Source organism: Microcebus murinus, chromosome 4 (genome assembly GCF_040939455.1).
Source record: "Microcebus murinus isolate Inina chromosome 4, M.murinus_Inina_mat1.0, whole genome shotgun sequence".
Taxonomy (NCBI): Eukaryota; Metazoa; Chordata; class Mammalia; order Primates; family Cheirogaleidae; genus Microcebus; species Microcebus murinus.
Window position 1 is genome coordinate 49,288,203 of NC_134107.1, and position 12,440 is coordinate 49,300,642.

Consider the following 12,440-nt stretch of genomic DNA (forward strand, 5'->3'; position numbering starts at 1 on the left):
GGCTCACCCAGCATTCATTCAACTGTCGTCCTAATGATCTACTTGACGTGTCGTAGCTCTCCTAGGAACTCAGCCTCCACAACTCCTCAAAGGCACAGGTGTTTGTAGTGGTATCTGTCTTACCTGGACCACAACCACTTGGATGGAAACATGGTCTGGGAGTCGGATTGGTGCCCGGAAATACTGAGAGAGAGCAACCAGCAGATGCAAGATGGCCACCAGGCTCTTGGCATGAACAGCTGAAATAAAAGAGGATTTAAAAATTAGAGCATCTTCCTCTGGGTTCTAGGCACTATAAGCAGATATTTGAAATGTAGCAGTCCCCTACCTGATGTCCCTTTATCCCACCCCCAAGGGTCAGGGGACACCATGATTGTCACCAGTCATGCCCCGAGACCCTCACTCTTTGCCAGGTCTCATGGAGCTCCTTCCCGGATCATGTTATTGCTGGATTTCCAATGTAGCACCTCTCTAATCCTAGGTTTCCACTGGGGCTCTGACAACTGCTGAGTTCTGAGCTCAAATCAGCTCTCCCCCAACCCTACGTCCCTATCCACTCTGTTTTAATAACCAAGAGCATGTCTGCTGTACGCCCACTCCCCTCCCACTTGACTGTGAGCTCTTTGGATCACTCCACTGTTCCAAGATTGCACACAAAGCAGGTCCCTAATAACAGACACTGAGGCAGGAACACTGGCGTCCTTCCTTTGTTCAGGGCTTAAGATCCCTGGAGGAAGACACGAGAGACATCTGAAGGGCTCTGTTGCTCTCTTGAGGGCCATGCGTGGTCAGTGTAGGCAGCGCCCATAGGGAACAGCTGTGGGGTGGATGTTGACAGCCCAGTTGGCTTCCGTGGTTGCTGAGCCGTGATCTGCATGTTAAGCCATTTACGCTAGAAAAAGGCTGGGCCCTATTGAGTTGTAGTTTTCTCAGGGTCAGGAGAAAAAGACTGACTTAGTGAGGTGCCACAGGGTCAGGCAGACTGGAGCTGGAATTCTGACTTTATAATCTACCATTTATTTACAGGCCCCATGACCTTGGCTAGGGTGGGCCACTCAAGACCTCTAAGCCATAATTTGCTCATCTTCACAAACGGAGATAATGGAACCCATGTGGACATACAAGTTGTAAGGATTTCTAAAGATAACATAGGCAAAGCTCTTGGAACATAGCAGGTGCCCAGGAATGACTGGTACCTTTAACTATAACTTATGTGAAAGTACCTGGCACCTAGGTGATTAAAACACGTCAGCTTTCTTTCTCATAAAAGGGAAGATTCTCCAGATGCTTTACCTGCCTTCACAGTCCTACCGGCTTTACGGCTCTTCATTACAGAGGCATTTAAGGCAAGAACCCAAAATGCCCATTTCGTCTACTTAGCATGCACTGGGTGCATTATTAGCGTGTCATTCTGTTTTCCTTGGGACCAGTGAGAGTGCTTTAGCAAAAGCTTTGAGAAATCACCAAGGAAAGGAACTGATTCAGACATTCCTTTGAAGCTCGTTAGTTTCTTGTTATCACCACTACTTCAAAGAAGGCTTTCCTACTGACTATGGACAGCAGCTCAACACCACAACAGCAGCTGGACTGCTCTGAACGCCTAGCCTTCCAGAAGAAGGTTTCAGTTTTGGGCTTTCCAGCATTGTGAACTAAGTTTTACCCATAGTTACAGCCTCAACAAAAGGCTCCTGATGTGGGATGGACCCACTGACATGGTGTGGTCACTGAGGGTCAGGGCAAATCTTGGTTTGCTCTTCTGATCACAATTGCCATCCACCACCTGCCTGACACTGGGGACTGTAAGAACATTTGCTACCCTTCCCCTCTTTAATGGCAGAACATGATACTAGAAAACTTGTGGTCAAACAGGTTGTTCTTATACCTGGGTGACACTGTACATCATCTCTACTCAATAGATGAACCACATAGAGCTGTACCGTATGTATCATATGGATGTCAGCCTCTGTCAATGAGTGCTTTGTCCTCCTGGGATTTTTTTCAAAAGACATAATTTCACAGTCTCTCACATATATACACACAATGTACACAGAAATGTTAATTATTATTGTCTTTTATTTCATAATATTACAGGGGTACAAACGTTTTGATTGTCTTTGTACCATTTGAATCAAAGTTATAAGTGTGCCCATCACCCATATAATGTGCACTGTACCTGTCAGGTGTGAATTTACACATCCCCTCCTCCCACCTGCTTGATTGCCAATGAATGTTATTTCCATATGTGCATGTAAGTGTTGGTCAATTAGTTCCCATTTAGTGTTGGTTACATGTGGTGTTTGTTTTTCCATTTTTGTGATACTTAGGATAATGGTCTCCAGTTCCATCCAGGTTAATACAAGAAGTATTAGTTAACCCTTCTTTTAGTTGTAAGTAAGGCTGAGTAGTAAGTACTCCATGGTGTGTGTGTGTGTGTTGTGTTGTGTGTGTGTATCCATTTTATTAATGCACTCATGTATTAATGGGCACTTGAGTTGTTTCTACATCTTTGCAATTGTGAATTGTGCTGCTATAAACATTCAAGTGCAGGTGTCTTTTTTATAGAATGTCTTTTTTTCCTTTGGGTAGATGCCCAGTAGTGGGGATTGCTGGATCAAATGGTATTTCCACTTTTAGCTCTTTGAGGTATCTCCATACTACTTTCCGTACAGCTTGTACTAGTTTGCAGTCCCACCAACAGTGTATGAGTGCTCATATCTCTCCACATCCACACCAGCATTTGTTGTTTTGGATGTCTTGATAAAAGCCATTCTCATTGGAGTTAAGTGATGTCTCATTGTGGTTTTGATTTGCATTTTCCTGATGATTAGAAATGTTGAACATTTTTCCATATGTTTGTTGGCCATTAGTCTATCTTCTTTCAAAAACTTTCTGTTCATGTCCTTTGCCCACTTTTTAATGAGGTTGTTTGATTTTTTTCTTGCTGATTTTCCTGAGTTCTATATAGATTCTAGTTATCAGCCCTTTATCAAATGTATAGCATGCAAATATTTTCTCCCATTCTATAGGTTGTCTGTTTGCTCTAGTGGTAGTTTCTCTGGCTGTGCAGAAGCTTTCTTTCTTTCTTTCTTTCTTTCTTTCTTTTTTTTTATTGAGACAGAGTCTCACTTTGTTGCCCAGGCTAGAGTGAGTGCTGTGGCATCAGCCTAGCTCACAGCAACCTCAAACTCCTGGGCTCAAGCAATCCTGCTGCCTCAGCCTCCCAAGTAGCTGGGACTACAGGTATGTGCCACCATGCCCAGATGATTTTTTTCTATATATATTAGTTGGCCAATTAATTTCTTTCTATTTATAGTAGAGACGGGGTCTCACTTTTGCTCAGGCTGGTTTTGAACTCCTGACCTTGAGCAATCCGCATGCCTCGGCCTCCCAGAGTGCTAGGATTATAGGCGTGAGCCACCACGCCTGGCCTGTGCAGAAGCTTTTTAATTTGATCAGGTCCTATTTATTTAATTTTTTGATGCTGTGATTGCTTTGGGTGTCTTCTTTGCCTAGGCTGATGTCTATGAGAGTTTTTTCCTATAATTCTCATGGTTTCATGCCTTAGGTTTAAGTCTGTTATCCATCGTGAGGTGATTTTTCTGAGGTGAGAGGTGCAGATCCTGTTTCAGTCTGCTACATGTGTGTGTCCAATTTTCACAGTACCATTTATTGACTAGGGATTCTTTTCCCCAGTATGTTTTTGTCTGTTTTGTCAAAGATCAGATGGCAATATGAAGATGGTTTCGTATCTGGGTTCTCTGTTCTAATCTATAGGTCTATGTCTGTGTTTTTGTGCAAGTACTATGCTGCTTTGGTTACTATCATCTTGTAGTATAGCATAAAGTCTGGTAAAGTGATGCCTACTGATTTGTTCTTATTATATAAGGTTGCATTGGCTATTTGGGGTTTTTTCTGGTTGTATATGAAGTGTAGAACTATTTTTTCTAGATCTGTGAAAAATGATGTTGGTATTTTAATGGGGATTGCACTGAATCTGTAAATCACTTTGGGTAGTATAGATATTTTAACAAGTTGATTCTGCTGATCCATGAGCATGATATGTTTTTCCATCTGTTTACATTCTCTGTGATCTCTTTCCTCAGTGTTTCATAGTTCTTCCTATAGCGGTCTTTCACCTGCTTAAATATATTCCTAGTTATTTTACTTTCTTTGTTGCTATTGTGAAAAGTATTGCATCTTTGATTTGATTCTCAGTGTGATTGTTATTGGCATATATGAAAACTTCTAATTTGTGTACATTGATTTTGTAACTTAAGACTTTGCTGAATTTATTTGTCAATTCCAGGAGTCTCTTGGTTGAATCTTTGGTGTTTTCTAGGCATAAGATCATATCATCAGCAAAGAGCGATAGTTTGACTTCTTCTTTTCCCATTTGGATACCCTTGATTTTCTTCCTTTGTCTGATTGGTCTAGCTAGGACTTCTAGCACTATGTTGAATAGAAGTGGTAACAGTGGGAATGCTTTCAGTTCTAAGTGGTAATGTTTTCAATTTTTCCCTGTTCAGTATGATGTTGGTTGTGGGTTCATTGTATATGTCTTTTATCATTTTAAGGTATGTCCCATTTATGCCTGTTTTGTTAAGTGTTCTTATCATAAAAAGGTGCTGAATTTTATCAAATGCTTTTTCAGCATCTATTGAGAGGATCATATGGTCTTTGTTTTTGCTTCTATTTATGTGGTGGATTACATTTATTACATTATGTGGTGGATTATATTTGCATATGTTGAACCATACTTGCATTTCTGGGATGAAGCCTACTTGGTTGTGATGAATTATTTTTTTGAAGTGCAGCTGAATTCAGTTTGGTAAGATTTTATTGAGAATTTTTGTATCTATATTCATAAGGGATATTGGTCTGTAGTTTTCTTTTTTTGTTGTGTCCTTTTCTAGCTTTGGTATCAAGGGGATATTGGCTTCATAGAATGAGCTGAGGAGGATTCCTTCCTTCTCAATGTTATGGAATAATTTCTGTAGTATAGGTATCAGTTCTTTGTAGGCTTGGTAAAATTTGGGTGTGAAACTATATGGTGCAAGACTTTTTTTTTCGAAAGACTTTTTATTGCTGCTTCAATTTCAGTGCTTGATGTTAGTCTGTTCAGGAATTCCATTTCTTCCTGATTGAGCCTAGAGAGGTTGTGTGTTTCCAAGAAGTTGTCCATTTCCTCCATACTTTCAAGTTTATGAGCATAGAGATTTTTATATTATTTAGAGATGATGTTTGTATTTCTGTGGTATCAGTTGTGATTTCACCTTTTTCATTTTTGAGTGAGCTTATTAGAATCCTTTCTTTTCTGTTTCTGATTAATCTGGCAAGAGGCCTGCCAATTTTGTTTATCTTCTCAAAGAACCAACTTTTTGTTTCATTAATCTTCTGTATAATTCTTTTGTTCTCAATTTCATTTAGTTCTACTCTGATCTTGTTTATTTCTTTTATTCTTCTGGGTTTGGGATTTGTTTGCTCTTCCTTTTCTAGTTCTTTGAGATGATCAATTAGATTGTTCATTTCTGATATTTCTGTCTTTTGTATGTGGGCATTTAAGGCCATGATTTTTCCTCTCAGGACTGCTTTTGCTATATCCCACAGATTTTTATAACTTGTCTGCCCATTATCATTTAGTTCAAAGAATCTTTTGATTTTCATCTTTATCTCCTCCTTGATCCAACTATCATTCAGCAGTAGGTGGTTTAGTTTCCATGACTTTGTGTAGAGATGAGTATTTCTGTTGCAGTTGATTTCTAATTTTATTCCACTGGGGTCTGAGAAGATGCATGGTATAATTTCTGTTTTTTAAAAATTTATTGAGGCATGTTTTGTGGCCTAGGATGTGATCAATTTTAGAGAATGTTCCAAGAGCTGATGAGAAGACTGTATGTTCAGTGGTTTTTGGGTAAAATGTTCTGTAAATGTCTGTTAGGCCCATTTGTTCTGGAGTTCTGTTTAATCCACTGTTTGTTTATATTCTGTTTCGAGGATCTGTCCTGTTCTGTCAGTGGGGCATTGAAATCTCCAGCTATTATGGTGCTGCTGTTTATCATTTTGTTTAGATCAAGTAGGATTTGCTTTATGAATCTTTATAAATATTTAGAATTGTTATGTCTTCTTGTTGAATTGTTCCCTTCACCATTATATAATGACCATCTTTGTCTTTCATTACTTTTGTTGATTTGAAGTGTATGTTATCTGATGTAAGAATTGCTATACCAGCTTTCTTTTGGTTTCCATTTGCATGGAATATTGTTTTTCATCCCTTCACCTTGAGTCTGAATGAGTCCTTGTAGGTTGGATGTGTTTCCTAGAGACAGCAGACACTGGGCTTGTATTTTCTTTATCTATTCCGCCAGGCTATATCTCTTCAGTGTGGAGTTCAAGCCATTCACATTTATTGAAAGAATTGATAAGTGGGGTGGACTTCTATTCTTCCTGTTGAATAGCACTTTACTGCTATGTTTTATCTCTTGAGCCATTAGTGGTTACTGGGCTCTGATCTTTAGCTTTGGGGGGGTTTTATATTGGTGGGCATCTACTGTGCTGATCCACGTATAGTGCAGGTCTGAGTACTTCCTTCATGGCAGGTCTGGAGTTGGCAAATTCACTCAGCATTTGCTTGTCTGGAAAAGACTTAATTTCTCTACCAAATGTGAAACTTAGTTTTGCAGGATACAAACTTCTAGGCTGGCGGTTGTTTTGTTTAAGAAGATTAAAGATGGGGGCCCACTGCCTTCTGGCTTGTAAGGTTTTCACTGAGAAGTCTGCTGTTATTCTGATGGGTTTTCCCTTGTAGATCAGTTGTTGCTTATGTCTAGCTGCTTGAAGAATTTTCTCTTTCCTTTTGACTTTGGCCAGGTTGAGTACTATGTGTCTTGGAGATGTCCTATTTGCTATGAATCTACCTGGATTTTGTTGACCATCTTGTATCTGGGTATCTGTATCTCTGGCAAATACTGGGGAAATTTCCCACAATAATTCCATCAAGTAGATTTTCCATGCTTTTAGCACTTTCTTCTTCTCCATCAGGGATGCCCAAAAATTGTGTTTATTCACTTCACGTAGTCTTGTATCTCTCTAAGTGATTGTTCTGCCCTTGTTCTCTTCTCTACCTCTTTAAATGACTGAGTTAGCTCGAAAGCCTTGTCTTCAAGCTCTGAGATTCTTTCTTCTCCTTGGTTTAATCTGTTGCTGAAACTTTCTTCTGTGTTATGAAAATCCCTGAAAGACTCTTTCATTTCTTTAAGTTCTATTATATCCTTTCTAATTTTGTCAAGCTCTGTAGTGACTTTTTCATTAACTTCCTGAAATATTTCTGGGGCTTCTTTTTGTTGGTTTTCAACTTTTTCTTCAATTCCATCCATATTCTGAGTTCTATTTCTGTCATTTTGATAATTTCCTTGTAATTGGAGTTCATTGCTGTAGCTCCATTGTGATCCCCTTGGGGGTGTTGTTGATTTTCATGTTGTCAGGGTTCTTTTGCTGGTTTCTTCTCATTTGAACCCTCTTTTCTGAGTTCTGGGTTAATAGGTTTGCAGGACTCCTGTTCTTTGCTGAGAACTCTCCAGACAGTTGGAGGATATTCAAGTTGGGAGCTGGACAAGACTCTCTTCACTGAGGCTGGTGTTGTGGGGATTGCTTTACCCAGGCTCTCCCTACAAGGTAACCGCAACAGGTAGATAAGGTCATTGTGGGTTCCTGGACTGTGTGAATTTGCTCAAAGCAGTTTGCAATGTGCTGGAGGCTTGAGGCTGGGGGTCTCTGGTGGGGCATTGGAGTTTGGAGCAGCTCTTCCAGCCCTGGTTTGGTGGTAGAGGCTCTGGGGTGGGGTCTTGGGGTCCAGGTGTGGTGCTGGAGACTGTTGCTGTGTTGCTGAGATAGTGTCTCCGGCCTGGTGAGATTTCTGCAGACACAGGGGCAGAACCTCAGGCTCTGGCATGAGAGCTTCAGAAAAATTTGGAATGCTTCATGAATTTGCGTGCAGGGGCCATGCTAATCTTCTCTGTATCATTCTAATTTTAGGGTATGTGCTGCCGAAGCAAGCACCAGAAATGCTAATTATTGTATGATATACTATCATTTTTAAAAGCTCTGAAAAAGACATGTCCAAGAGCAAGAGGATGGTTTAGACCAGCGGTTTTCAAACTTTTTTTTTTTTTTAAATCAATTAAGCTGAGAAATCCTTTGGTCTAAAAGCTGATTGGTAAAACACTTGAAAAAAGTAATATTGCTCTGGCTAAAGTGATAATGAGGATTCCAGAGTACTAACTGCAGCCCACCCATGGCTTTGTGTCCTCTCCCTAGAGATGCTGGGTTTCTCCTTGCAAATCCCTACCTAGCTGGACCAAGCATGGTTTAATAATCATTGCTTTAAAAAGTTATGGTGTATCCACATAATAGTTTGCATGCATCAAAAATCATTAAGACAATGCAGCTATAAACCGTAATAGAATAATGGTAAATAGATATATTTATGGATATATGCATACATAAATACATATGTATTTATGCATGCATAATTGCATCACTGCTGCCTGTTAATGTGTCTCCTGGGAGTTTTCTCCCTGATGTTTGACAGAATCTAAGGCCACCATGTGCCTGCACTCAACTCAGGGTGGGAATGTGCAGAATAAGAGCAAGGGCCAAGGCTTCACAGTTTAAGCTGAGACTATAGCCATTGTGCAGGGAGTGTTATTATAGGGCTGGAAAACAGTTTTTAAAGGATAGTTTTCCAAATACATCCTGTGGTGGAAATATAAACTGGTGTAGTTTTTCTGGAGGCAATTTTACATTATGTAGTATGACCTTAAAAATGTACATACCCTTTGGCCCTAAAATACTGTGCTTCGTATGTGTCAGTCATTCCTCTTGGCTCTGGGGAGATAGCAGTGAAAAGACAGAAATCCCTGCCCTCATGAAGTTTACATTCATAGTTTAACTTCTCTATGTCTCAATTTTCCCACCTATAAAATGAGAATAATAGAATTTTTACTTCAGATGGTTAAGTAAGGATTATAAGGATTAAAATACCTAAAGTGTTTAGAAGAGTACAAGACACACATTTCTTTTATCTGCACTTTCTAAATTTTCATTAATGAAAATTACTGTTGTGAATTAGGGAAAAAAAAAAAAAAAAGGAAGAACTTCCTAAAGCCCCAGATCAAGGACCTTGGTAATTCAGCAGCCTGTCCCTGCCACCCTTATCCTGAGCAGAAAGATGTCACAATGTCCTCAGATTTACATCCAGAGAAGATACCCGAGAGAGGAGGAGACAGAGCTTCCCCTCCAGGAGTTGTGCCTGTCACATTTCTTAGGGCACTGCAGGCAGCTAGCCACCAAGATAATTATTCCCTCCGACCTAATAATCCATCTCAGTTCCGGAAATCCCTCTAAAGGGTAAAATGAGGCACAAACTAAGACATTCAACTTGGTGCTGATATTAACAATAAGTTGGGAAACATCCTAAAAGGATCAATATCAACCTAGTGTTGAGCTTAACTATGGGGTATCTATCCCATGAAATAGAAGCAGCTATCAAAAATTATAGCTACAAAGACCACAAGGAAATATAGAAAATACGTGTGATAGTGTTAAGAGAAAATAACAAAACACAATAGTGTCTATGACTTGACCAAGCAAAAAGATGCATTCATGTGACCAGTAATGGGCAAACAAATGACAACAGATTAGAGTGGTAATACGAGTGATTATTTTCCTCATACACATTTCCCTATAAGGAATTAAAGTAAGCATGAACCAAACAAATCATTCAAAGTCACTGAAGACAATGTTCTTGATGTGGCTTGAAAAAATGTCATTCTTCTATCTCAGCCTTCCACAAATTGGATACCCTAATAAGTTAAATGATGTTTGTTGTGGGTTTTTTTTTTTTTTTTCTGGTACAAGGAGATGATCCATGTTCAAAGGAGTAGGAAATAGGATCAAACAAAACAAAGCAGGGTCTTCATTAGAGGACTTCTCTAATGCTTAGACTAGTGTGGATTTCTAAAATGCATGCACATTTCCCAAACTGGAGATCAAACCCCCTCTTTTTCTCCCTCACTGAACACAGCAGCATTTTTGGAACTCGAGGAAATATTAATAGAGCCCCTCTCTGAGACAGCACCTGGGGCCCGGAGCCGTGGCCTCCCCTCCTCCTGCCGTCAGCTGTCCCCTCCGTGGGCACAGAATGCCCTGTTCCCAGCGCCCTGCCGCTGTGTGAAGCAGCTGATCACGCTGTGCAGGCAAAGGTGTCATTATGTTGAAGGAGGTACTGGGTGTCTTGGCCCCAGTGTCAGATGTTAAAAACCTGCTGGAGAGATTGTGACTGGCAGCTATCAGGTTTCTAAGTTTAGAGGCGAAGATCCCTTTTTCTTTCTTGAGTATGGAAGGTGTTCATTTTAAGTTGTCTAAGTTGGATGTGATATAGTATATAACCTCTTAATACTTAAAGGCAAAACGCAGTCTCGTCAGTTTATTAATCTAAAGTCATGTTTTTATCTATCGCAAAGAACAAAACACCTTTGGAATCCAGTTGTAGGATTCGCCTAATCCAGTGATTTGATGTTGATTTTGATATGGACTCATTAAGTCCATATATGAGACGACAGGCCCTCGAGGCAGCAAATAAACTAATGGTTTACATTTTCTGAGATCCTCGAGCTATACTAGCTGTGAAAAGCCAAATTTTAAAATCCTGTGCCAGCGCCTGCGATCCCAGCCATGCCTTTGCTCCTGTAGTAAATAAATGCAGGGGGCGTGGAAGGGTGGAGGCTTTGGAACAGACAGAGCTGAGTCCCTGCTCCCTGCTTCTTGGCTGCCTGACATGGGGACCTCAGCTTCCCGAAGCCTCTACAAGCTGGAAGCAATGGCTTTCTCAGAAGGAGCAGCTCAGTGAATACGAGTTTCCTTCCCCTCCCAATCCCACACAGGGTTTCTAAGGGAAAGCCTTTTTACAGAAAAGAGACACAGGATTTTGACACTTGGTTATTTTTCTCCAGGGGTATGTATAAGTTCCCTTTTTAAGGAAGGGGGCAGATAAATGAGTTCGAACCCCCCCCCCCAGCCTGCCAGCTTACGATGGCATCTTGGGGAGGCCATGTGGTAGGGACCACAGGTGTCGTTTAATATTGCCATTTTCCTATGTACAACTCACAGTCCACGTTCCACTTGATGCTCCTGGGGGGAAGTTTCAGGGTTTCGTTGATCTTCTCCAGGACAGTCTGCAGTTTCTGCTTCTGAGCAATCTCTGACTGGGTGACCTCAGCAACATTCAGCTTCTCACACTCAAGTTTCTCTGGGGTGAAGAAAGGGAAAAGAGAACAGCTGTTATCTTGGGCCACAGACAGCCCTAACTCATGCTCGTACTCACTTATCCATTCATTCGCTCGTGCACACGTGCATGCGTGTGCTCAACAAATGCATGCTGAGCACCTGCTACGGGAGGCACAGTGCTGTCCCCTCCTCCCCTTACAGTGGCACGAGTACTGTGAGAGCCTTGTGATCCTGTCTTGGATCCCCAAATTATAAGATCCCAGGGGCATTTAAACTAGTCTGTCACATTTGAACTCCTTTCCATCATTCTGGGTTTTTTCTCCTTCTTTTCAATTCTGCCTTCTCCAAGGACGTCTCTGTGCCCCGACTGGAAGGTGGAAGGCCTTCTTGGCAGAGTCAGTCAAGACCTTATTCAAGGCATTTTGTACATCCCTGTAGTATAGTCTGGGCCACGCCCAGTCACAGTTGTCTGTTTTAAGTACTTTCTTTCCTTTTAAACCCACTTGGAAAGTAACTTATTTAATGTGTCATATTTTATCAATTCTAAGGCACATATTTTACATTTTAGCATCCTTAAAATCCGGTTGTGTCTTATGGTTCCCTACAGTGGCTGCCAGCCAGGGGAAGAGTGGTCAGTCTCCATGTGCATGAACTCTCATAGCTCTCAGTAAGATGATCACGTCTATGTCTCAGCAAGCCTACAGGAACACCTCCGAAAAGGATAAAATAAAAATTCTAAGCAATAAGAATTCTTAGGGGTTTTCCCCTAACCATTGGGTAATAGCTTAACTAAAGTGATTTTTGTCTTTCTGAGTAGTGCTTATATAATGGTGTACTTTAAAATCAATGGTTCTGCACTATGGAGAAGATTAGCATGGTTCCTGAGCAAGGATGACACAAAAATTTGTAAAGTGTTCCATATAAAAAAATAAACCAATGGTTCTTATATGCAATGACATAACCTCTTAATACTTAAAAAAAGGGCAAAACAGTATAATCATTTTATTTATCTACACTCATATTTTAATCTAATATTATAAATAACAAAACAATTTTGGACCACTTAACAGAAAATATATTGGCTAACACTGGAATTCCACCTAAACCTGCTCTCCACAACTCATTTATGATTGATAGAACTGACAATTTGAAACATG

The 12,440-nt window shown here is 40.5% G+C and overlaps 1 protein-coding gene, 1 non-coding gene and 1 pseudogene across 2 annotated transcripts in view; 1 reads left to right on the top strand and 2 right to left on the bottom strand.

Annotated features, from left to right (window-relative positions):
* PARVA (parvin alpha) overlaps positions 1–12,440 on the bottom strand; it is a 149,367-nt gene that overhangs the window by 22,732 nt on the left and 114,195 nt on the right. Inside the window, exons 5-6 of the mRNA XM_012744256.3 lie at positions 11,165–11,305; positions 124–239 (exon numbers count right to left, since the gene is read on the bottom strand). Of these exons, the coding sequence (XP_012599710.3) occupies positions 124–239; positions 11,165–11,305 (257 nt within the window). The remainder of the gene's footprint in view (positions 1–123; positions 240–11,164; positions 11,306–12,440) is intronic.
* On the bottom strand, positions 7,960–8,055 carry LOC142870762 (uncharacterized; annotated as a pseudogene).
* Positions 12,099–12,209, top strand: LOC142870777 (U6 spliceosomal RNA). Its single transcript, XR_012919114.1, has one exon. It is a non-coding gene; the product is annotated as a U6 spliceosomal RNA (small nuclear RNA).